This window comes from Electrona antarctica (genome assembly GCF_951216825.1).
Source record: "Electrona antarctica genome assembly, chromosome: 23".
NCBI classification, from domain to species: Eukaryota; Metazoa; Chordata; class Actinopteri; order Myctophiformes; family Myctophidae; genus Electrona; species Electrona antarctica.
The window spans coordinates 36,058,486-36,084,586 of NC_136804.1; the positions used below are offsets into that span (position 1 = coordinate 36,058,486).

General features: G+C 42.6%; 3 protein-coding genes across 3 annotated transcripts in view; 2 read left to right on the forward strand and 1 right to left on the reverse strand.

The window, feature by feature from the left end:
- The window catches only part of scube1 (signal peptide, CUB domain, EGF-like 1), a 136,903-nt gene extending 131,858 nt beyond the window's left edge, over positions 1-5,045 (reverse strand). Inside the window, exons 1-2 of the mRNA XM_079494788.1 lie at positions 4,911-5,045; positions 2,598-2,720 (exon numbers count right to left, since the gene is read on the reverse strand). Of these exons, the coding sequence (XP_079350914.1) occupies positions 2,598-2,720; positions 4,911-4,998 (211 nt within the window). The 5' untranslated portion in view covers positions 4,999-5,045. The remainder of the gene's footprint in view (positions 1-2,597; positions 2,721-4,910) is intronic.
- Positions 5,046-5,851: 806 nt separating this feature from the next.
- Positions 5,852-20,858, forward strand: samm50l (sorting and assembly machinery component 50 homolog, like). The gene is made up of 15 exons (XM_079494050.1): positions 5,852-6,058; positions 7,691-7,807; positions 9,904-10,005; positions 10,174-10,261; positions 10,368-10,474; positions 12,008-12,138; positions 12,828-12,915; positions 13,763-13,891; positions 14,066-14,137; positions 14,840-14,926; positions 16,584-16,654; positions 17,471-17,538; positions 18,166-18,312; positions 19,453-19,594; positions 20,164-20,858. The coding sequence occupies exons 1-15, from the start codon at positions 6,038-6,040 to the stop codon at positions 20,207-20,209; spliced, it is 1,416 nt and encodes a 471-aa protein (XP_079350176.1). The 5' UTR covers positions 5,852-6,037; the 3' UTR covers positions 20,210-20,858.
- Positions 20,859-24,617: 3,759 nt separating this feature from the next.
- The window catches only part of aldh1l2 (aldehyde dehydrogenase 1 family, member L2), a 34,336-nt gene continuing 32,852 nt past the window's right edge, over positions 24,618-26,101 (forward strand). The window contains exon 1 of the mRNA XM_079494851.1: positions 24,618-24,709. Within this exon, the coding sequence (XP_079350977.1) occupies positions 24,662-24,709 (48 nt within the window). The 5' untranslated portion in view covers positions 24,618-24,661. The remainder of the gene's footprint in view (positions 24,710-26,101) is intronic.

Below are 26,101 nucleotides of genomic sequence, written 5' to 3' on the forward strand. Positions count from 1 at the left end.
AAATGCATTTTGGGAATTATTTCCTGGGCCTGGCGTCGTCATGAAAGGGGCGGGACTGGGCCTGGCGTCGTCATGAAAGGGGGCGGGACTGGGCCTGGCGTCGTCATGAAAGGGGGCGGGACTGCGACTCTATAGGGACTGGTTTACCGAGACGTGGAGTCCTTCACCATATTCTCAAGTGGGCAAATGCATGTGTAGAATACACCGCGTACATACATCAAGATAACAGACTATGGCCTCACTCACACCTATACATCTAGCATACAACAATGTTGCATGGTAGATGTAAACAAAGGGTAAGTGTCATGGCCGCCCCAATGCATTTCCAATGGAAGTCACATGGTTTGACACAACATTTTTGTTGTACGGCTTTCGGCTGTGTTTCGACTGCCCCCCTCCCCCTCATACAACAAAGATGTTGTGTCAAACCATGTGACTTCCATTGGAAATGCATTGCGAGCTTGCAACAGTCAACAAGTCTCATGCATCAGCTATACAACAATCTGTTGTGCAGGTGTGAGTGAAGCCTTAGACTTAGAGGAAAGGGTGAAGGGTCACAAATCAGTACAAAGTTATTTTGAGTGAACACCTTTATCATAAGAACGAAACTGTTGGGTCTCTTCCCGGGTGCACATGGCATGAGGTGTCACTGAATGGTTTGATGACTATGAAAATGATGTGAATCAAATGCTATGGCTTTCACAACACAAATGAACACCTATGTGAGATGTTGTATTCTCCACTATCATCGTCAAAACAACAAATGTGGTGATCCCGAGGCACATTGATACTGTTCAGAAGGCTTGTGGTGGCCCAACACCTTATAAGACCCTTTATGTAGGTTTTTCCTATGATTTTCATACAGTATACCGTGTGTGTGTGTGTGTGTGTGTGTGTGTGTGTGTGTGTGTGTGTGTGTGTGTGTGCCGTGCGTGCGTGCGTGCGTGTACATGTGCATGTTTGTGCACATGCAGCTGAGCAAACAGGGAAAGTGTCGGATATCCCTGGATTAACTTTAACTCGTCAACATGCAGACAAATGCTTAAAAGTAGGGGAGGGAGACGATGGAAAAAAATCTAACTCCATCGCATGCCTGCATGCATAGAAACCGCGCTGCCTCGGTAAACTGTCATCACGTTGTCTGAAGCATAATACAAACACGCGCATTGTTTATGTAACAGTGATCGCCAGCGCCACTGGCAGCAGAGCGCACGGCGCATCTGAGAGAGCATGAGACACTGCTGCTCGGATCCAGCGTGTGCATGCTAAGAAGGTGAATAAAAATATGTGAGTGTGGCTAAGTCAGTGGGTGGAGCACTACCATAATCTTCACAGAATGTGAGTATGTGTGTAAATGTGTGTGTGTGTATATGTGTGTGTGTGTGTGTGTGTGTGTGTGTGTGTGTGATAGAGAAAGCGTGAGAGAGAGAAAAGACAGAGAGTGGGAATAAGCAAGACAGTGTGTGTGTGTGTGTGTGTGTGTGTGTGTGTGTGTGTGTGTGTGTGTGTGTGTGTGTGTGTGTGTGTGTGTGTGTGTGCGTGCGTGCGTGCGTGCGTGCGCGCCGCACAGCAGCACTAGGCCAGCTCCAGCTGTGGTGTGCTCTCAGGCTGAAGTGAGGAGAGGTGTGAACGCACAGCCAGGTGCTGCCCCCTCTCACCCTAACACCTTCACTCAGTCCACTTCCTCCCCATTAATTAGGAGAGCCCTGTGGGGGGGGGGGGAGCGAGCGATTGGGAGCATGCATGCATGTAGAAGCAGAGTGGAGGAAGGGGGGGGTGGTGATGGGGTGTGGGGGGGGGGGGGGTGTCGTGATCAAACAGATGTACGACCCACCATTAGCAACATGAACGCGTCAGGGAGGTGAGAATGATGGGCGGCGGGGGGGCGGCCGTGGGGCGACAGGGACAGAAACTAAAGCCTTGTTCATGCATTGTTGTAATGTACAACAGTGTTGATCGCCGAGTAGTAACTCACTTGTAACTTAAGATGCAACTGTAGCAGGTATATAGCGTACACTGTACCATGAAATAACAATGTACGGGTTGTCCACACCAAGCCTTAGGCCTATGACTGAATTATATTGCTTTAAACATATTTCTAACTCAAGTGGATCGAGCAGAGTCCACACCACAGCGACAACTAGTGCTGAACAATGCGCTTATAGTTCTAGCGCTATGAGTTAAAGGTATATTCAGTGATTTCACTTAATTCAAATATCACTTATTTTTTCTTATTTTTTGGATAATCCTCCCTACTATAAAGTGTGCTGACCATATAAGGAGTTCCTCCCTGTCCCCAGTGAGCCCCTGGGGTCAAAAAACCCTAGTTTCGGTTTGGGCTTTGGGTGGCAAAGCCTTCATCCAAACAGGATAAGAGGGACCTTCCTCCAATCATGATCGAGTGCGGCGGGCATTGGTGCACGTGCTGTTGGTCTGTTGTACTTCCCCCACTGTAGAGCGTGTGCATGTGCACATCTTGTTACCGGGTGGACCGGGTTTTTTTCCAAATCACTGAATGCTCCTTTAAGAGTGGACGGCCCATTAAGTTTGAAAGACGAGGAGGAGGAGAGGCCCAGTGGAGGAGAGGACGGACTCACCCTCGCATTGCTTTCCGTCGCCCTTGTAGCCCGGCTTGCAGATGCACTTGAAGGACTTTGGAGTGTTCTGGCAGAGGGCGTCGATGTGACAGTCGTCCGTAGCCTCCGAGCACTCGTCTGCATCTGCGCACAAGTTGAGAACATTCAATTTGTTCAATGTTCATTGCAAATGTGTTCGGGTTATTAAATGATTTCCACAAATGAAATCTGAAAATACATTTTCCAAATAACCAATGCCATCACACATACTGTAACAAACAGACAAAAAGGCCTGTGATACGAACAAATGACCCATTTTGGGCGGGAACCTTTTTTGGTGTTAGCATTATGTTATGCTTTAGCTATTGAAAAATAGCAGATCTACAAGCTCATAGCGCGCCACCGAGTGGCGCGCTACGAGCTTGTAGGTCTGCTATTTTTGAAAAATCGAAGAACCACTGACATAGAAACATAGCTTTTTCAGAAAACTGTCAGGATGTAGAAGACATTTTTAGAATCTGATCTCCAGGTCAAAATTGGTTAAATGATTTCCACAAATGAAATCAAAATACATTTTCCAAATAACCAATGCCATCACACATACTGTAACGAACTTAAAAAGGGCCTGTGAGTGATACGAACAAATGACATGCAGTTTGCCATCGTAGCGGACTGGGCAACGTAGAGCACCTTAACTGTGCTCCTCTGCAGTGAGAGTCCAGCTGCAGTGTCAGGCTCCATGGCCAGGAGGAGCAGCGATAATCACTGCTTCCTAATTGATCAGGTCATTGATAGAGGGGGAAAGTCGCATCTGGAGTGCAGTCTAAGGCCATAGGGGCAGCTCATTACGTCATTTATACACACACACACACACACAGAGGGAGGGGGGACGGAGATATACAAAGATGAAGAAAGATCTTCTGTCGAATCCTCTCTCATTCACCTATCATTGTATCATGGAACAGTCTCTCTCTCTCTCTCTCTAGTCTAGAATATAAATAGTCCATGTGGGCAACCGTCCTCAGCCCTGTTTTCTCTCCTCCCTGGGATTCTGCTCTGTGTTCCACACTCCATCCAGGGGGTTAAGTCCGGCTGCCTGTCTGGTCCTCTGCCCAGCTCAACAATATAAAGGCAATAAATAAACAATAAAACAAAATTAAAATAAATATTTCACTGCAAAGTCGATTACGGTTTTTAATACATCCGATGCAGAGAGCCAGGAGTCGAGAGCAACAGCAACCAGAAGTTAAAGTGCTATTTTATCTGATCTTTGACAGGGAAAATGCTACAAGAAAGATGATGTTCTTCAGGGGGGGGCCTGGCATTGTTTTGCTTGAACGCTTCCTGATTTCGGCATGGCACTGTTATTGAAGGCCATTGAGGCCAATAACAAAAAAAAGAAAAATCCAATCTAGCACCACAACCTTATTGTTATTCAAGCCTGACTGACTGGGGACCTCATGGTTTTGACAAAGCCCTGCCCACATGCTTTGGAGACCGACTGTCTCAATATTGACTTCTCACCCATTCATAGTGAGGGAGGGGGAACAATGCGTGGTGCTGTGTGCTGAGTGCCGGTCGATATATTGGGCAAGGGGTCTGTATGTAGCCTACCTCCAGGGACCCTGAGGCCCGTCCGCCAGGCAGCCTCCCCTGCCTCCACAACCAGCCCAGCCCCGCGGCCAGATGGACACCTCTGGCTCCGGACAGACTTGTATTATCTGGACAAGATGCTGTCTGTGTGTCTCTGTGTCTATGAGTAGGCCTACAGTATACATAATCAATGCCTTTATACGGCTTTAGGCTAGACTATACCGTTTCATGCTAAAAAACGCATTCAGCTGATAAAAGGTCACTGTGGAAAAATCATCTCGTATTTTTCAAAATAGGCTTAGCCTACTTTAATCAAAGCGGCATTTTAGGAAACTATGTTCGCTGGAAGGAAGCCTATTAAACTTAACCTTTTCAATTAAACTGAAGGGAAAAATGCAATGCAATTAAAGTAATGTAAATTATAATACGCGACAGAAATGTTTTTAATTTAGGGCTGTCATTCCAAAATAACAGTTTATCATAATTCATCACGAGGTTTAATAACATCAAAAGTTAATTTTGACCACAACACCCATAATTCTTTCAAACTTCACTCAGGTGGGAAAACAAACGCGGCGTCACGCAGTCGAACATGTATGACAGAAGGCATTTATTAGCCAGATCATATGGCAATAAAAAAAAACATTAACCCAGTCGGTAAAACTGTATTTTATGATGTAGTAGAAAAATAAATAAAGCAAAGACGAGAAGAGAGAGAGAAAGAGAGAGAGGGGCTCTTACCTGCGACTCCAACATTCCCCATCACCCCACAACTATTTATGAGGAGGATAAGCAAACAAACGTCCCAGGAAAAACAAGCACTTCCCATGGTAAAAAACGGTGTTAGAATAGAGTTTTTTGGTTGAGTGTTTCTTTGATAAGGAGAACCGTTTTGGTACAACTGGCAGTGGGAGCTGCTCGGTGGAGACCAACGGAGCCGCTCTGCGCCTCGCTGATTGGCTCGCACATATTTGAGGAGGGGATTGGAGGTGTAATTCAGAGAGAGAGAGAGAGAGAGAGAGAGAGATTTGATTGCAAAATTGCAATGTGACACTGACAGACAGACACAGCAGCTGTTTACACGTTTCTTTAAGTTTTATTTCACGGTTGCTTTGGCTAATCGTGTGAATCTTGTGTTTCTCGTGCCAATAAAGCCCATATAGGCCATTTGAGATGATATTAAACATTGAGAGAGAGAGAGAGAGAGAGGGGGGGACCTGTGAGCAACGAGCGCAGCCTTATCATGGCTTTAGTGTCTTCTTCTGTACACAAACAAACAGGAGGTGACAATAATGGCTATCAATCAAATGCCAGAATGCGGATAGGCTACTCAGTGGCTACCACAGGTCTATGGAGTATTAAACTCGCCATGTTCTCTAGATTTATTGAAACATTTTTCACAGTAGTTTATTTATTTGACTACAGCAGTAAAATGCAGACTTGTCGGCAAAGTCCAACACTGGATAATAATGTAAATGTTTGCCAATATCTGCGCAAGCAAGCCAGCCAATTTGGCAATTAATAATGAAGTCCCTTTCGAGAAACGACACAATCAATTTTAGTCGTACTGCCGCCACCTGGTGGACGAAATCGGCAAAACGTCTCCATCGCTTATATATCGGTGTGATCTTTACCTTTGGTCTCCTCCAGGTCTCCTCCCACTGCAGCTGCGCGTGGCTCCTTCGTGGCCAATCACCGCGCAAGGATGCGGTGTCGTCACAAGTGTCATGGCGTCTCCCTTGAAGGGGGCTTGGTTCTGTGTGTGAAAATTAGTCATTGCCATTTATTTATTTATCCGTTGTACGGAACAGTAAAAAAAGGGTAAACCGATTGCAACAAAACAGACCTTTTAAGAGCAAGACGTTACCATGGGTGCTGTCCATGCCAAGGTAAACGCATTTGGGCTTTTTCTTTTAAACGGCAACGTGACTTATTCCGTGGAATTCTCCTCTATGACCTCCTCGGTTATGTGTTGTGTAGGATAGGCACTATATAAAGCTAGGGCTTCAGCCTACACATTTTTCGGTCCAAACATGTCCTGTAAAATGCCTTTGCTGCTGTAATAATCATGTACATGTTGTTTTAAGACCGAAATAAAACTATTCATTCATTCATTCATGACCAGTAGTGAGTCGTCTCTCTCGGGCTATTTGTACTCGATGTACTATGTGACCATGTGCAACCCAGATTCGGAACAAACAGGGGACTAAATTCATTTCTCTCCTATGCCACCAAAATGTGGAACGCCCCTACCAACAGTCATTAAGACATGCGGATCCCTTGACTCCTTCAAATCCCTTGACTCCTTCAAAAAAGGGCACCTACGGACGGGTGCAATTCGAAACTGGCCCGCACCCCTTTTCCCCCTCACTATGTTTTTTTCCCCCCTTTTTACCTCCTATGATAATTTCCTGTTTTTGACTATATAGTTTGTTGTGTATATTCGTACGTCTCTAAATGTTTTGATGAATTGAAAATGGTAGGCCCTATTGTAAACAAGTGTAATGCTTTATGGTGTCGTCCAGTTAACAGTTTTTGTATTGAGTTGTAACTTGAAATGTACTGTAATTCTGAAAACTGTTAATAAATCAATCAATCAAAACCCAGCAATAGACTAGAAAGTACCTGGACACAAAGAATGGAAGATGACAGATGACTGTCAAGTGTTTCCCTAATAAACTGCACGCCAAAACAATTCAAGTTCGGTTTCCAAGATTAGCTGGTTTTGTCCAGAGGGTTGTAACATCGAGCTTGCTAAATACAAAGAACTCTTGTTTTCAATTGTTCTTATATTGTGGCATTTTCTGGAATAAGCCACCTGATTTTGGGGTGTATAGTAGTAGGGGTAAATGTGAAACCACCTACTTAACAACTGACATCATAGTCATCATAGTCTAACAGTTTGCAGAATTACAGTACATTTCAAGCACAACTCAATACAAAGACTGTTAACTGTGAGTGGACGACCCAATAAAGCATTACACTTTTTTACAAGAGGGTCCACGGTACCTCACTCATAGCCTGTCTCTTGCATTCACCCATCCATAAATAGCCTCAGTAGGCCTAGGGTAGGTACCCTCACAAAAAACATGCAGTAATCCTGGTCTCTAAACTGCCTCCCCCTGGCCAGCCAGGGCGCCTGATGGAGGGGAAAGGAACTGGTTGGAATAACGTGTTCCTTCCACGCGCTACGTCCAACCAGGGAAACTCCCCCCTGTCAGGTGTAAAGGAGCAACTTGGACACTCAGGCATGAAGGAAGCATGAGTTCAAGTCTGTTGCTCTCCCCATGTCCCCCATATATGGGGACTAGGTTGGCGGAGGGTGTGTAGAGCCCAGGATCACATTAGATAATTGACACAGGGGTGAAAAATGGGTTACAAAATTGTGGGATAAAAAATTATAAGTTAAAAAAAAAAAAAAAAAAGGCCTCAGTCCTCCTCAGATAAAGTCGTTTACAATTCTGTTAACCTTTTGTACCATCCCATCCTCATCCCATGCATGTGTATGTATGTACCTGCAGAGTTTGGATCCTCTCCCAATGCATGGCCGCAACTTGGGGGTCAACCCAGATGACCACATGATGGAAGTTCCGGAACCAGATCAACCGACCAAGCAGGAGATACTGGAGAACAAAGATGTGAGTTCACTCTCGGGTTGAACACTACAAAACACACACACACACACACACACACACACACACACACACACACACACACACACACAGACACGTATACTGTGTGTGTGTATATATATAGAGAGAGAGATGCACAATGCACCAATGTATCGGCCACACATCGGTATCGGCCGATATTTGCCGTTAATATCGGTCAATATCGGTATCTGCAAATAAAACTGCTATTAACCGATGGCAGTAGCCAATATTTATCTGTTGTTGATATTAAGCATAAGCATATATTTTTGCATTGGTGTGTTGGTTATCTGCAGCATACCAAGCTGTAGATTCTGAACATTAATTTATTGTATTGAATACGTATTTGTTTCACTGGCACAAAAGGGAGAAATAAAATCAACAAAAAACGACACACTGTGTGTGTGCACAAAATGCTAAAATTGCCATTCGTTGGCCATTTCCTTTATTTATATATATTAAAACATATATATATTTATTTCCTGACCTACCAATACAAATGCTTTCCTCGCGTCACACATGATCAACAGTGACGTTTGAGTGCATGCACTGCACACAGAAAGTGGTGGTCACTGCTACGTGTCTGTCTGTGTTGTGTGTACCTGTGTGTATGTGTCTTACTATGGTCACTCGGCACGCTGAATCACACCACGTTGGTTCACCCATATACTTAAGTTTAAACATTTACACTTTCTGGACCTTCTTATAGAGTGTCACAGTCCCACCCCCTACCAGGGCCCAGGAAATGATTCCCCGTTGATTTTCCTCATAGACACAATGATACATCACACAGATTAGTGGTTATGAATCTCATATGGATTTTTTTTTTTCACTTAATTTTTATTGAAGAAAAAACAGACAAAAAACCAAAAACCAAAAGACAAGACAGGAACAAAAAGAACAAAAAGAGGAAGACAAAAACAAAACAAAAGACAAAGCTGCATTTTTCATATTACAAGATACATTCATTGAAATCCTATTGCATTATCACTAGGCTGAGAGAAGAGATCCCACTTTTCCCACATTTTATAGAACTTATCCTTTTGTAGTCTAAGTATGAATGTTAGTTTTTCCATAACATACAGTTCCTCAGTAATGTCCATCCAATGTTCTTTCGTTGGTGGGTCCTGTTGGTACCAGCGTCGTGTGATCGCTTTCTTACTTGTCGCTAAGAGGATCTTGATTAAATATTTATTTAATGGAATAGAGGACAATAATGGCTGATAGATACCTGATGGAAACCCGGCAAAAACGCGCTTCTCGATTATTCGATTCATCAAAAAAAGGTTGTGTGAGAGAGATGGAGCCTACTACTACTTGAACAATGTATCAAGTACATCGATGGCAAAAAAAAAAAAACATACCCGAAACTGCCTGCGATGTTAGAATAGAGGGTATGCGCATGCATAAAGTGAATTGGAAATCGAGTGGCAAAGTGAGTTTAACATTGTTTAATGTCGTTTAATGCAATTTAGATATGACTTTTCTGTTTTGATGCATGGGTTGTCAAGGCCAGAAAGTAGTTTTTAGCCACTCAGTAGGCATTCCTGCATAACTTCCTGGTACGATGATGATGTCACGCGCATACCCTCTATAACCACGTGTCAAATTGTCAATAGCCTGAAATATGCCAACCCACACCTAGAGCCTGTATGAAGTGACTACACACATATAGGATAGGGGTCATCTGTATGTTCCCCGGGTTCTATTCCCCACTTACCCAAGGGTTGGTGTTGCAAGCGGCGAACGTACAGTAGATACCCTCCCCTAGATTAGAACATGGGTTCCCAAACCTTTCAGCCCCTGACCCCAAATTAATGCTTCCATTGACCCCTGACCCCGACCTAACCCCGGGGGTAGTTTTATGCACATAAACGTGCACGTTTGGTGCGAATATGTCCACACATGTAATGTATTAAGCCTATAGGACTATGTAGGGGTTTTGTAACAATTATAGTTAAATGTATTTGTAATTTGCAATTCAGGTGTAGGTTTTTTTCTTCTTTCTTTCTTTCTTTTCTCCTGTTTTTAATGACCCAAAATAAATGTGTGACCACTTAACAGTAAATGTCTGTTCATTGCAGGTTGTTGTCCAACACGTCAACATCCAGGGTCTTGGGAGAACTAAAGAGGATCTGCTTGGCTATGAGATCTCTGAGGTCTTCCACGCCAAAAGCCTCATTGACGTATGTATTGTAAACCTTTGCTTATTGAATATAATAACCTGCAACTACCCACAAAGCCTGCATATTAAGCCTGGAAAGACTTCTGTAGTGATCGTTAAGTTGATCACAGTTTTTTGGAATCGAGTGTAAAAAGTGCAGAAAATGGAGAGCTACATTTCTTCATGGCAGGTCATGAAGAAGTCTCACGTAGCCAGACAGAGGCTGCTCCGCATGGGTATCTTCAAGGAGGTGGAGGTGCTCATCGATACATCAGAAGGTAGGAGGATTCCTTCCTTCCACATGGCTATGTGACGGCGTGAGTTGTCTAGAGACGAAGGAATCCCCCTAACGTTCATCACTTCATCTCATCTCCCGTACTGTAGGTGCAGATGCTTTGCCCAATGGTCTCGATGTGACTTTTGAGGTGACGGAGGTTAAGAGGCTGACCGGGAGCTACAACACCATGGTTGGCAATAATGAAGGGAGTATGGTAAGAAAAAAAACATGCAAAATGTATTAATAGTACTTACGCTTGACAATTTACATTCGTGGTGGTTTAATTGAGGTGTAGTTTGCTAGATTGGCTAGCTCTTCTCGCTAGGTCCTCACTGGAACCAAGAGCTCCAGTTGACCTTGAATTCGGGACTCGGACATAAAATAACACATGCCTTTTCTGACCCCCACAAACGGTCAAGGGCGCCTGTTCGGGAGGGGAGGAGGTGGGGGGGATAGCGTGTACCTCCACATGCGTTACGCCCCCCTAGTGAGACCTGTCACTGTCGGGTGGAAAGAAGATGGTGGCTTGACGGCCCGGGTGTCGGAGGAGACCCGAGGCTTTCTTCACTCTCCCAATAACTGATTGTGGGGGTTAGCAGAGATGGAGTACTCGTAGAGAGGCTGGGGAATTGGGAATTGGCTTTACTAAATTGGGACTTGAAGGGGAGGAAATGTTTTTTCTTTTGTCTTGAAGGGGCATGATTTGCGCAATAATACTTTTCATTATGTCTGCCCTATGATTCCTGAGACTTTATATTATTGAAATTACAATAAAAAGATTTTGAAAAGAAAATAACACATACCTCTTCTAAAGTTGCCTGCAATGCAAATCCAATTTTTTCAATCATAATGTTTTCAACCAATTGACTGGCTGCTGTTATTTAGTTTTGTAGACTTGTGGTTTTGTATTCCAGCAGACTGATATACTGTGCAGCAGGCCGGTTTTCAAAGCCGATGTGTGACATAGGGCTTTCACTTCTAGTGATTTGTACTAGTTGACTAGTTGCCTAGTTTACTAGTCGACTAACTACCTATTAAGTAAATAATATAATAATATTTGTACATTTAAAAACGGTGTACATTGGTGACTATAACCCATTCTGGGCGGGAACCCCTTTTGGTGTTCTAACCCTTCTGGACGGGAACCTCTCTTGGGGTTCTGTACAGTATGTACAGTATTCAGTTTTTCCAGAAAGCTTAGGTCAGGATTTGGAGGGCTTTTTAGAATCGGCCTCAGTTCAAAATGGGATAATATAGCATTCTTTCTTTTTTTCTTATCAACTAGTCAACTACTAGTACCAACAAGGTCGACTAGTGGATTTACTAGTCGACTAGTTGAATAGTCGACTAGTTGCTTAACCCATTTTGACCTGACGTCGAAATTTAAAAAATGTCTTCTAAATCATGAAACAATTCTGAAAAACCTCATGTTTCTATATGAATGGTTCTCAATATTTCATGTCAAGGACATGCCGCCGACCCCCATCTGAAAATATGTTGTTCCAGGGACCTCCCAGAAACACTCTGAAAGAATATATATTCAAAGATTTGTGCCGCATTTTCACGATTTTTCAAAAATAGCAGACCTACAAGCTCGTAGCGCGCCACTCGGTGGCGCGCTATGAGCTTGTAGATCTGCTATTTTTCAATGGCTAAAGTATAACATAATGCTTAGTTAAAACACCAAAAGGGGTTCCCGCCCAGAATGGGTTAAAGCCCTAGTGTGACCCCAGTGTCTTTCTCTCAGGTACTGGGTGTGAAACTACCCAACATGATGGGTCGTGCTGAGAAGCTCACCTTCCAGTTCTCTTATGGGACCAAGGAGACGTCATATGGCCTGTCCTTCTTCAAACCTCAGCCTGGACACTTTGAACGCAAGTATGTATGGCCACCGATGCTACTGATCTCATTTTCACTTTGCTTGTTTGAAGAAGCCTAACATCACATCATCCCCTTCTTAGCGTGACTGTTTATTGTAATGAGCACTTGGGGCAAAAGTGAAAGATGAGAGTGTAAATGCAAGTGGTTCTTGGTTTGCTGGGCAGTAACATTTGATTTTAGTTATAAGTCTTTTGAATAGTTTTAGTCACATTTTAGTCACCTGGAATGTCTTAGTGTTAGTCTAATTTTAGTCGACTAAATGTCAGGCGGCTTCTACAGTAAATATACAGTTGTTTCTGTCGACTAAAATGTGTTTTGTCGGGCCTTGATGCTGACTGAGTTTTTACACTGCGACGCGTTGTGAGCTTGTAGATCTGCTATTTTCAGCATGCAACCAAGTGTAAACTGTCTTATACTGGATCTCTTGTCCACTAGACTAAAATGTCACTTCCTGACATTTTAGTCTAGTTTTTATTTCTTGACGAAATTGTCGATATATTTTGTCTTAGTTTTAGTCATCGTAGCTTAGTTTTCATTTAGTTTCCAATTTAGTTTTTGTCATTGAAAAAATGTAGTCGAAATTGTCGATATATTTTGTCTTAGTTTTAGTCGACGAAAACAACACTGTTGCTGCGTCATATTATGTATTTGTTCACGGTTATTAATTGGTGGTGTCTCTGTTTCAGCCTCACTCTCAACGCGTACAAAGTCACCGGCCAGTTTCCATGGAGCTCCCTGAAAGAGACAGACAGAGGAATGTCAGCAGAGCTAAACGTAAGACCGTTTTGTGTGCAGTTTTTTGCCATGTATAGAGCGACGCAGTCCCGGCAGCGGCAGCGGTGGCCGAACGGTTTGCGGAGCGGTCTTGTTATCGGAAGGTCGCCAGTTCGTATCAACGGACCGGCACGTTAAAATTACCACCGCTGAAGTGCCCTTGAGCAAGGCATTGAACCCCTACCATGAAATGTTCTATGAGCAGGGCCTGGCTGTAAACAAGTTCGTCGAGCTTAGTCCATTCACCCTGGGTAAACAAAGAACTTTGCTTTCGCCCCCTACCAGGGCCCAGGAAATGATTCTCCGTTAATTTTCCTCATAGACATTTCAAAAAGTATTTATTTATAGACCTTTTTAAGCGTCGTACAAAGCCAACTCGAGTTGTGACAACAAACAATTCTTCGGGCCGAACAAATAATTAGAAAGAAGAAGAAAACGCCAGGTTACAACACTTTTTTTCTTGTTTTTCTTCTTTGAAATTATTTGTTTGGTCCAAAATATTGTGTTTATTGTCATGATTTGTCACGACTCGAGTTGGCTTTGTACGACGCTTAAAAGGTCTTTAAATAAATACTTTTTGAAATGTCTATGGGAAAAATGCATTGGGAATTATTTCCTGGGCCTGGCGTCGTCGTGAAAGGGTGCGGGACTGGGCCTGGCGTCGTCATGAAAGGGTGCGGGACTGGGCCTGGCGTCGTCATGAAAGGGTGCGGGACTGCTGCGACGCTCTATTCCATAATTGTGTACAGATGTCTTTTTGTCTCCTTTTATTCTTCTTTTGGACTGGATGCCACCGGCAGCTACCATGGTTTTATTTCAACTGATACCCTTCCCTTCCCTCCTGCAGTTTCCTCTAGGGATGACCAACCATATGTTCAAGTGGGAGGGCGTCTGGAGGGAACTGGGCTGTCTAGCACGCAGTGCCTCGTTTGCAGTGCGAGAGGAGAGTGGACACTCTTTGAAGTCGGCACTCTCGGTATATATGTTTTAAAAAATCCTCTTCTAAGCTCCAGACTCCAGTGCATAATGTTTCCTGCTTTGTACTGTATAGAGTAGACGGTGCAGCTATACTGTATTATGTCTCTGTGCATGTCGGAATACATCACAAGTGAAACATTGTCGTTAATCGATGGCACTTTTAATTTTCCAGCACACCATGTCGATCGACACGAGGAATTCTGCAATCTTCCCCAAGAAAGGTGCCTTACTTAGAATCAATCAGGTAAGTCAGTATGTGCAGTAGTGCCTGCATGCAGTAGTCGTGTGGCAATAGGGACTTTAAGCAAGGACGGATACGAAGGATACGGCAGTCGGCTACGGCGACCGGAAATGGATCAGTGCTCGATACATAAACCTGCTCTCCGTCGCAGCCCTTTCTACTACGGGAGAACCAACACTTACACGTAGTGTCTACAACGCCATGTCATAACCATGTTTATTGAAATTATAGCTGTCATACATTTACACCGATTGCTCCATCACCTCTCTTATGCTGTGTAATGTGTTGGCATGCTCTGAATGAAGAAATAACACTAATACCATATGTCATATTAACCATGTTTATTAAAACGGTTTTAGAATAACACAGATTGCTCCAACACCTTCCTCTTTCCACTGCTGATCATGTCCAGCGCATGTAAGAATTAAGCAATATCGGCAAGTTAGCTGACGCGCGACGGGGTGTTTTAAAAAAAAGTGTTTATGTTTGACACATGCTGCATAGACGCGTCACCATGGGAACCAATGTCGCCGTCGCCGACGGCTGTTTGCTTAACGATTTTGACAGCTACGGCGACGGCGTCATAGCCGCCGTACTTCCGCATAGCGTCGCCGTCCTGAAACAGTCGTTGCTTAAAGTCCCTATTATGACACATCGAGTTACTGTCCTTCCTTGCCAACTGATGTGTGTGTGTTTGCCCTGTAGGAGCTGGCTGGATACACTGGTGGAGACGCTAGTTTTCTGAAGGAGGATTTTGAGCTACAGCTCAACAAACAGCTCTTCTGGGACTCGGTATGAACTTAAACCATTATCTCTAAACTCTCTAAATATTAGAGAAACACTTGACACTATCTATAGCTTCATTTGATTTAGTTTCATCTTGTTGTTGCATTTTGTTTAGATTTAGTTTTTTTTAGTTTGTATTTCTTACTTCATCACCACCGTCTTCATCCATTATCAGGAGGATGTTTTAACCCCTTTTTGTGTTAGCATTATGTTATACTTTAGCTATTGAAAAATAGCAGATCTACAAGCTCATAGCGCGCCACCGAGTGGCGCGCTACGAGCTTGTAGGTCTGCTATTTTTGAAAAATCGAAGAACGACTGACATAGCTTTTTCAGAAAACTGTCAGGATGTAGAAGACATTTTTAGAATCTGATCTCAGGTCAAAATGGGTTAACATGGAATCCTCTTATCTTAGTGGTTGTCTAAGCTCTAAGCTGCCAGACAAACATTTTTGATTAAAATGCCTAATAATTGAATATTTGTTGATCTTTACTTAACCCATTTCGACGATTCTACAAATGTCTTCTAAATCCGTTTTCTGAAAAACCTATGTTTCTATGTCAGTGGTGCTCAACCTTTTTCATGTCAAGAACCCCCAGAATTATCTGTATTTGGCCGCCGACCCCATCTGCAAATATGTTGTTTCAGGGACCCTCCCAGAAGCAAAGATTTGAGTTAAACACGTTCACTCTGAAAGAATATATATTAAAAGATTTGTGCCGCATTTTCACGGTTTTTCAAAAATAGCAGACCTACAAGTTCATGAGCTTGTAGATCTGCTATTTTTCAACAGCTAAAGCATAACATAATGCCTAAAACACCAAAAGGGGTTCCCGCCTAAAATGGGTTAAATATATAATAATTTAATTTGAAACATGCCATGGTGTGCTGTTACACGGTTGCAATTCCTGTCTATGAAGCCATTATAAATAATAGTTATTTTAACTTGTCCATGTCTTGACTCTTGACTGATGGATTATGTAGATGGAAATAAATGCTAAAATACACCAGTTGCGTCCTTTAATATACAGTAATAGGACGCCTGGATTGTAAAACTCGAATTCAAGCACACATAACTGTAGTTTCACTGATTAACCACAGGGTGGCAGCATGCAACAAATTGAGCCTTTAATATGTTCTCTCTCTTTTTTTTAAGAAAGAATCAGACATTGTTTTTTTCTTTTTCTTGTTTCCTTTTTGGATTTGTTATATAGACAGATTCCTGTTCATTTGTAGACCTGGCATCCTATAGTGTGTATAGTTTTAATGTAAAGATTGTAGATTTTTTTTATAGTATACTGTTTAGACCGATTCTTGGTTTACCTACTGTATGATCTTAGATTGCTAGTTCTATTATATGCATTTGATGTATTACCTTGTTTTGCTTTCTGTAAATCGCTCTTGATTAACCCATTTTAGGCGGGAAGCCCTTTTGGTGTTTTAAGCATTATGTTATGCTTTAGCTGTTGAAAGATAGCAGATCTACAAGCTCATAGCGCGGCAGGAACTTGCAGGTCTGCTATTTTTGAAAATACGAGCTTGTAGGTCTGCTATTTTTTGAAAAATCGAAGGACTGACATAGAAACAGTGTCAGGATGTAGAAGACATTTTTAGAATCTGATCTCAGGTCTAAAATGGGGCTGTTTCATTGTTGTTTTCCAGGTCTTATCTGCCTCTCTCTGGGGAGGGATGCTCTATCCCCTTGGAGAACAGCCCTCTTGCATCGCAGACCGGTAAGCAGTCTGACTCATCTCACATTCTCTTGACACATCCCTGGGCCTGTCAGAATTATTACAAAATTGCCCAATAGCAAGATAATTGAAATTATTATTATTATTAATTAATAAAGTGGTTGAATATGTTACTGTTTGTATATTTAAGTAATTTGTCATATCACCATGTGAAATCTTTGTTTACAAAGCCAACCTAAACGCCAAACAGAAATGTATTTTTTTTTTGCAGAATACTGTATGTTCCAGTGTTCATGATCGTGACAGCCCTAAATATCCCTGACTCTAGTTATTGACAGAAATCAGTTCTTCCATCACACAATAGGCCTATCTCACAGCCCCCTTTCCACGCCCCCTTCCGGTAGCTAGTGGTGTCATTTAACATTAGGCATTTACACTTTTTTTCTCTGGAGAATCTAAATACATTTCCTAATGTTAAAATGTCAAAGACCGATAATAATATGAAGAAAACACAATGGTATAACAACTCAAATAAGTAGAATAAACCTTACCTTTACAAAACGGTAGTTTGTGGCTTGTGAAAATACCTCTTTTAACATGGAAGCCTATGGACCGCAGAAAAAATAACACCATTAGCAGGGGGCGGGGAAAGGGGGCGGGGAAATGCTGTGAGATAGGCCTATTAGGCACCCCTCTATGACTATATAGGGGGGAAAACAAAAGAAATAAGAACACCCGTCCACAAAGTATATAGGGTTTAAGTGGTTACATAATCTGTGAAAGTGTAGATTATGTGGAAGCTTTAGTTTAAATGATATTTGTATTTGTTGGAGATGTTAAATGATATGTTCTATCCAGGTTTTACCTTGGCGGTCCCACCAGTGTCCGAGGCTTTGGGATGTACAGCGTCGGCCCACAGAGTGAAGGTGGGTTTATTTACTGACTTTGTAAATGGTAAATGGTAAATTTATATAGCGCTTTTATCCAAGGCGCTTTACATAGATTGTGCATTACATTCACCCATTCACACACACATTCATACACCGATGGCGGCGGAAACCATGCAAGGCACCAACCAGCACATATCAGGAGCAATTAGGGGTTCAGTGTCTTGCTCAAGGACACTTCAATACTAACTCTGGGGGGAGCCCGGGTTCGAACTTGCAACCTTGCGGTTACCATCCAGCCACTCTACCCCTGAGCCACCGCCGCCCCTGTCAATCTGACCTTGAGGAAAACTGACCATCAGAAAGAATTTCAGCTGTCATTGAAATAGGTAGTCAAGTCAATGTCTGGAAATGTATTCCATAGAACATTTTCTTTCTTTTTTTTCTTTTTTTTTAAATAATTTTTATCCCACAATTTTGCAACCCATTTATTTTCACCCAGTGTCAATTATCTAATGTAATCCTGGGCGCTACACTTCCTCTGCCAACCTGGAGCAACATTTTTATTTTAATCTCATTAAACTCATGTTAGGTTTGTTCGTTAGGTTGTTTTTTACATAATTAGTGAATATTCACAGATTTACAATGACCTTGGACATTTTCTAGGTGACTACCTTGGTGGCGAGGCGTATTGGGCAGGTGGACTCCATCTGTACACCCCCCTGCCCTTCCGACCAGGCAAGGGAGGCTTTGGAGACCTCTTCAGAACACATTTCTTCCTCAATGCCGGCAACCTCTGCAACCTAAACTACGGTAGGTGTACTGAAGACTGAGACGACCTTCATTGTAGCGAGTATACGGACTGCAACTATTGATTATTCTTATACTGATTATTCTATATTATACCACAGGTCGTTTCGAGGAAGCAATCTGATTGGTTGAAACAGCCTTCTAGCCGTGGGTTAAACCAGCACCATTCACCACCTAATCAAAACAAAGAATTCAGCTGCTCTGTTCTCCCAGAGCGCTAGCAAACTCGGTGGCTAGGCTAGCTAGTTTCTTGGGGCATTTGTGGTCGTAGTGACTACAAAAATATATTCTTTCAGCGATTTTCTTAGTTTTAAGGGTAACTGTTGTATAATTGCAATATTACACTCGAGGGTGTGGGTTAACGTGATTATTGCCACTTCAGTGATGCTTGCGGAACTCGACTTCGTCTCGTTCCTCACCGCATCCCTGTCGTGGCAATAATAACGTTAACCCACACCCTCTCGTGTAATATTGCTTAATTATATATGGCGCAAATCTTTGAATATATATTATTTCAGAGCGAACGTTTTTAACTCAAATCTTTGCTTCCGGGGGGGGGGGTCCCTGGAACAACATATTTTCAGATGGGGGTCGGCGGCCAAAAACATATAATTCTAGGGGTCCTTGACATGAAATAGTTTGAGCACCACTGACATAGAAACGTGGGTTCTTCAGAGAACTGTCATCATTTTGAAGACATGTAGAATCTGGTCTCAGGTCTAAATGGGTTAACCCATTAGGACCTGGAACGCATCCATGTCACGTTAGCGTTTAACCACATTAACCATTAACCCATTTTGGGCGGGAACCCCTTTTGGTGTTTTAAACATTATGTTATAATTTAGCTATTGAAAAATAGCAGATCTACAAGCTCATAGCGCGCCACCGAGTGGCGCGCTATGAACTTGTAGGTCTGCTATTTTTGAAAAATCGTTAAAATGTGCCTCAAATCTTTCCGAAAATTGTCATGATTTAGAAAACTTTTTTTTTTTTAATTTCGACGTCAGGCCTGAATGGGTTAACCACACCTCACTGCCACAATCACCTGTCCACAGGAATGTGCAAAGCATTTTAAACGAACATGGTTTAAGTTTACACAATATATCTATCTGCCAATTCTGACTGTGTGTGCATGTGCTGTAGGTGACGGTCCCCAGGCACACCTCCAGAAGCTAGCAGAGTGCATTCGCTGGTCATATGGCGCAGGCATCGTGTTGCGCCTCGGAAACATTGCCAGACTGGAGCTGAACTACTGTGTACCCATGGGAGTGCAGAGTGGAGACAGGTACTGTACGATGATTAAACAATTGGACTGCCATTGCCAGACCTAGCCTTATATTTATACTTATTGCGAACGCAGTGATTGCGAACGCAGTGATTGCGAACGCAGTGAGCATTTACTATGAGACCCAGCAGATCACGTCTGTGTGTGTGTGTGTGTGTCACGCTGTAACACCACCCGCCCACCACCAGAGGGCGCAGCTGTATCACACACAAAAACAAACACACACATGCACGCACACGCACGCACACACACACAAAACTTAACTTAAAAAAAACTTAACTTAAAAAAAAAACTTAAAAAGGAAAAACACGCACACACACACACACACAAAACTTAAAAAAAACTTAACTTAAAAAAAACTTAACTTAAAAAAAACTTAAACACAAAAAAGAGAACTTAAAAAAAACCTTAAAAAATTACGTAATTTATTCTAATTGTTGTTTTTGCAATTTACGAGCTGCGTTCGCTTCCCGCGTTCGCGCGTCTTGCTTGTACTTATTATTTAAGTACAAGCAAGTCAGTTGGCACTCGGCGCCAACTGACTGACTGTCTTCTCTCTCCCTGCACAGGATATGTGACGGTGTCCAGTTCGGAGCAGGAATTCGTTTCCTGTGATGTCATCACCCTGCTGCCCTTCCGTTATGGCAGCAGAGACTTATGGCTCTAAAGGGAGATAGTATTGTCACTTGTATAATGTGTTGTAGAGTGTAACACTAGGCATGGATCCTACAAGAATGCATTGTCCGTGAGAAGTGCGCCTGAACCCCATCTCCTTTTGATATTTACCATTGGGCATTTATATCTCACACTCCTGTTTGCTGTGGCACCTACTACTAGTACTTCTAGTACGATTTCTGGCCAGTGAAAGAGATTTGGGCCATACTGTATCTCTCCGGCTTCTGGGATTGCAGCCTTTCATTTGTTTTCGAGATTTAATTCTACACTCTTCTAAGCACTGTTGTGTCCTGATGACTGCTGTCTAGTGAGCTGCGAAGGTGACCAGCACTTTCTGTCGATCAAAGTGAAGGAATAAAAACGTAAAGCGGAAGGGAGTTGGACCTCATGCCAAAACCTGTTTGTTCCGAGTAATTCATGTAAGGAGTAGTAGAGGAACAATCTGTCATCATCCCAACCCAGCAGCCCTAGTGAGTGAAAGGTCCACGTGTGTGACCTGCTGTACCACCAGTGCACTTACTGTTAGTCCTCTTTTTAACGTTGTAAAAGCCCTTCTATCTGCACACAAATAAATCTCAGTTGGTCCCTCTCCTGTTCTTATTGAATCGTTTTGTGGTGTCTGTCTTCTTGGACATACTTTCAAGCATGCAAGAATAATCTCCCAGAGAAATTATCCCATGAATTCTATCAGGAATATCCTCCTGATGTATTTGTTGTTCTGTGTATAACATGTCTTATACAGAATGTACTGTGTGATTGGTAGATAGTGCTATATTCAAGTATATTAAAGTAGGGGCGACTGTGGCTCAAGAGGTAGAGCAGGTCGTCCAATGATCCATGGGTCGGCGGTTCGAATCCCGGCTCCTCCTGTCTACATGTCGAAGTGTCCTTGGGCAAGACACTGAACCCCAAATTGCTCCCGATGTGCTGGTTGGTACCTTGCATGGCTTCCGCCGCAATCGGTGTATGAATGTGTGTGTGAATGTAATGCACAATCTATGTAAAGCGCCTTGGATAAAGGCGCTATATAAATGCACCATTTACCATTATTCAAGTATATTAAAGTAGGTATACATTTCGGCTGCAGCAGTCACGATTGGCACCAATTTGTTATTACAGTAATACGACTGATATACTGTACATTATTCTCTTTTTCAATGGAACTAACACAGTATAGTCGGTGCCGGTGTGTCCATATTAGTATGGTATACACAAACTCGCCAAACGCGACTCAGTTATTCCCGTACGCTCCCTAGCTGCCACTCAGTTATTCTCGTGCCAGTTCCCGTGCACTCCCCCCGCCTCCGCTGCACGCATCATCGTTGCTGGGCGACGGTCGAATCCGTGGGATGTGGCTGTGGTAACGTAAATATAGTCCATAGCAATATATGCCATAATGCAATATTCTGTCAATAATTACACTATACATTTGGTCATTGTGCTAGTGTGATGGTTAGTGGGCTAGGACAGGGGTTCTCAACGTTTTTGCCCGGGGACCCCCGGAAATGCTTTGGCAATGTCTCGGGACCCCCGCCCCGCCCCCTCCCGACCCCCAATATAAATTGACTGCTACAATAACCTTAAACCATTTTCGGCGGGAACCCCTTTTGGTGTTTTAAGCATTGTTATAATTTAGCTATTGAAAAATAGCAGATCTACAAGCTCATAGCGCGCCACCGAGTGGCGCGCTACGAGCTTGTAGGTCTGCTATTTTAAAAAAAAAAGTGAAAATTAAATTTAAAAATAAATCTTTTTTTTTTTTTTATAATAATTTGGGGACCCCCTAAAATAATTTGGCGACCCCCCGAGGGGTCGCGACCCACTGGTTGAGAACCCCTGGGCTAGGAGACGGTCGGTCTAGACTCAGAGCAATCACTCAGCCTGAGTACCTTGCATTGTTCTCAAAGTCCTTGAGGCTTGGTGAGGTGTTGGAGACAACATTAGCATTCTTTTGTCTCAAGAAACCTTTTGAGGGACAACTTGTTTAAATGGTAAATGGTGCATTTATATAGCGCCTTTATCCAAGGCGCTTTACATAGATTGTGCATTACATTCACCCATTCACACACACATTCATACACTGATGGCAGCGTAAACCATGCAAGGTACCAACCAGCACATCAGGATCAATTAGGGGTTCAGTGTCTTGCTCAAGGACACTTCGACACTAACTCTGGGGGAGCCCGGGTTCGAACTGGCGACCTTGTGGTTACCATCCGGAGACTCTACCCCTGAGCCACCACCGCCCCCATGTGTTTTTCAATCTCTGTGAAGTTTCAGACTCCACCTCTGAATTCAATGTGAAGGTATATTTGGTCTGTTACTGCAATGTAAAGATTATCAGTCTTGGCTGGCCGCGGTGGTCAGTCATATGGGGCCCTGGGCTCCATGCTCAGGGTCTGAGGCTCTCTCTCTGTGTTTGTACTTCTGAATAAATACTACTCTGATGATTTCCAGTTCACTTCTCTGACTGCCTATTTCTCTTCGATCTGATGACTACAGTTTGCTATTCAGACTAGATAGTTCATTTAGTTTGCTTTAGTGAGTTTTAGTGGTTAGTTGTGTGTGAAAATACACCACATGGCCTAGGGCGGCGATTTCCTAGTATAGTAATACGGTACACTAGTTTGGTATTACAGTGAAAACTCACGTGTCTCAAGCTTTTATAAAAGGGAAAAAAGTGTTGTTATTATTCGGGGGCCCACTTGGCAATATCCTCATGGCCCACATGTTGAGAAACAGTGCTATACAGCTTTGGTTCAGGGCCTAATGTTCCTGTGTGTGTGTGTGTGTGTGTGTGTGTGTGTGTGTGAGAGAGAGAGAGACACGGAGAGAGGCGTGTGTGTGTGTGTGTGTGTGTGAGAGAGCGAGAGAGAGAGTGTGTATAGTGACTGTTTGGACCTTTGCCCCACGGAATCCTGTGTGGGGCAGTTGATAGTGGATGATGGCAGACCAGACCACAGCTGTTTGTCCACTGCTGTGGGAGTCAGGGCAGGTGTACACTGATATCAGCTACAGGTGCACAGACCAGCATGGACAAATTAACTATCAGCTATTTGATAAGTGAAACTTGTTATCAGCTTATTAGTAATATAAAAGTTAATTAATTGCTATATAGATTTAAGGTCATCAAGTTTGTATGATTTAAGGTCATCAAGTGTGTATGCTTAAATATCAATACACTGTGTGTGTGTGTGTGTGTGTGTGTGTGTGTGTGTGTGTGTGTGTGTGTGTGTGTGTGTGTAATGCTTAATTGGGTCGTCCACTCACAGTTAACAGCCTTTGTATTGAGTTTGTGCTTGAAATGTACTGTAATTCTGCAAACTGTTAATAAATATTTCAATCAAAATCAATCAAAAGTGTGTGTGTGTGTGTGTGTGTGTGTGTGTGTGTGTGTGTGTGTGAATGGGTACAATTTATTTTTTTCTCAAGTTTTTGATGAATTGAACAAGGTGGACCCTCTTGTAAACAAGTGTAATGCTTTATTAGGTCGTCCACTCTCAGTTAACAACTTTTGTATTGAGTTGTGCTTGAAATGTACTGTAATTCTGCAAACTGTTAATAAATATTTCAGTCAATCAATCAATCAATGCATCAATCCAACAACTGTTAGGCTACTTGTGGACGACACCATGATAAAGCATTTCACTTTTTCAGAATTACAGTACATTTCAAGTACAACTCAATACAAAGACTGTTAACTGAGTGGACGACCCAATAAACCATTACACTTGTTTACAAGAGGTTCCACCTTGTTCAATTCATCAAAAAAATGTACCCATTCTACATAGGCTACTGTTCTACATACTGTGAAATACATTTTTCAATCAATCAATCAAAACCTTTTTAACATAACAGTTTGCAGAATTACATTTCAAGCACAACTCAATACAAAGACTGTTAACTGTGAGTGGATGACCCAATAAACCATTACACTTGTTTACAAGAGGGTCCACCTTGTTCAATTCATCAAAAACTTGTGCTTTCGTTCGAAATGTACCCATTCTACATACTGTGAAATAAAAAATTAAATCAATCAAAACCTTTTTAACATTTCATATACCTATACCTATAAATCATTTATTATTATGATGATTCCATAATAACCCCTCCTCCCATACATACGTAGAGGGGCAGTGGTCGTGACTCGTGTGCGCGCGCGCACAGGTCACGTAACACCACGCACGGTGGGTGTCTGGTATAAGCTGGCTGTGACGAGCTACGCCACGACTGTCACCAAACGGTCACCGACGCACGCACATCGCCCAACACAGGCAGGTGTGTGTTTGTGTGTGTGTGTGTGTCACTCACCCAGGAGCGCACGTTGCCCAGTGTTGTGGACTATCGGCAGCATTTTAATTAGATTGAAGGAAAAAAACAAACACCGCCATCATGTTGTGGACAGCGAATCAAATCATAAGAAAATTCTCCACGTCTTCCGTGAGTAGCGTTTATGCATGACTATTATGGCAGTTGCACTCAAAACCCCCGAATCTTGAATGTGTTACAATATTGTACGTTAACTTCTATTTTGCACTGGACCTGTACAGTGCCAAAACATAATTACATTATTGCTTGGTTATCACCCTTTATCTTAGAATGTCAGATACAGATATTAGGGCCAGTCAGTCGTGAAACGTTTGACTGCCAATGCCACGTTAATACTAGCTAGTGGACGTTACTGTATTCAGCTTACTGTACATTCTACAGTGGAGTTGCATCAGCATAGCTGTTGAGGAATGCTCTGCGATTGACTGTCAGTATAGCTTAGCCCCCCATATGCAGCCTGTCGTGCACAAGCTGCAAGTTTAATGTCATTAAACTTGCCACTTAATTGAATTGCACAGCAGAATTGGACGAGGATATTATTATATATCCCTTGTTATTTGTCGCGGTTTTTGAAAGTTGGGTGGTGTGTTTTTTTGCAGGTGTGTTACATTCTGTCTAGAATTTATTTACATTAGAGAACCATTTCATTCATGCATTTTATTTTATTTTTACGACCGTTTGCATTATCATCACATTGATTTGGAGCCATATGCAATATCCTTGTGTGACCCAGCTAATAATTTAGTTGAGACAGGTTAACAATTATTTTATTTATAAAAGCATGTTACAAAAAGGTATTTGCAACAAATGTTAAAACAGTGTTTGAGATATACATGAAAATGGGGAGAATGGTTACTCAAAAAAAGAACAAATCAACGTAAATCTAAAGGGAAAGGAACAGCAGTCCTTTTAGGGGCCGCTTGTTCCACATGGACCTAATATAAAAGGTAATGACAAAGTTCAGTGCACAAATGTCAAATACATATAAACTCAATATAATATATACCCACAAACTTTAATATGCACACCAATAAAAGGATCCCCTTACCAAAGTACAGCTCTTAAGTCAAACACATGAAACTTCTCTCTCAATGGTCATACGCAAGGACAACACAAGAGACGGTCGCGGCCACACAGCCAACTCAAGGTACGGCCACTGAGCCAACTTGGGGACCCAACGCAGCTCCTCCAAGGAAAACAAACAAATTAACGGAGCTGAACGTGAATCCCCCCCACCGCCCACCCCTTTTTTTCCCCCTCACTGTATATGTTTCTTTTCCCTTTTTACCTCCTTTATGATGAATTCCTGTTCTGTCTATAGAAGTGTCTATTTGTAAGTCTCTAAATGTTTTGATGATTTGAACATGGTGGACCCTATTGGAAACAAGTGTAATGCTTAATTGGGTCGTCCACTCACAGTTAACAGCCTTTGTATTGAGTTTGTGCTTGAAATGTACTGTAATTCTGCAAAAAATTCTTCAATCAAAAAAAAAAAAAAGGGAA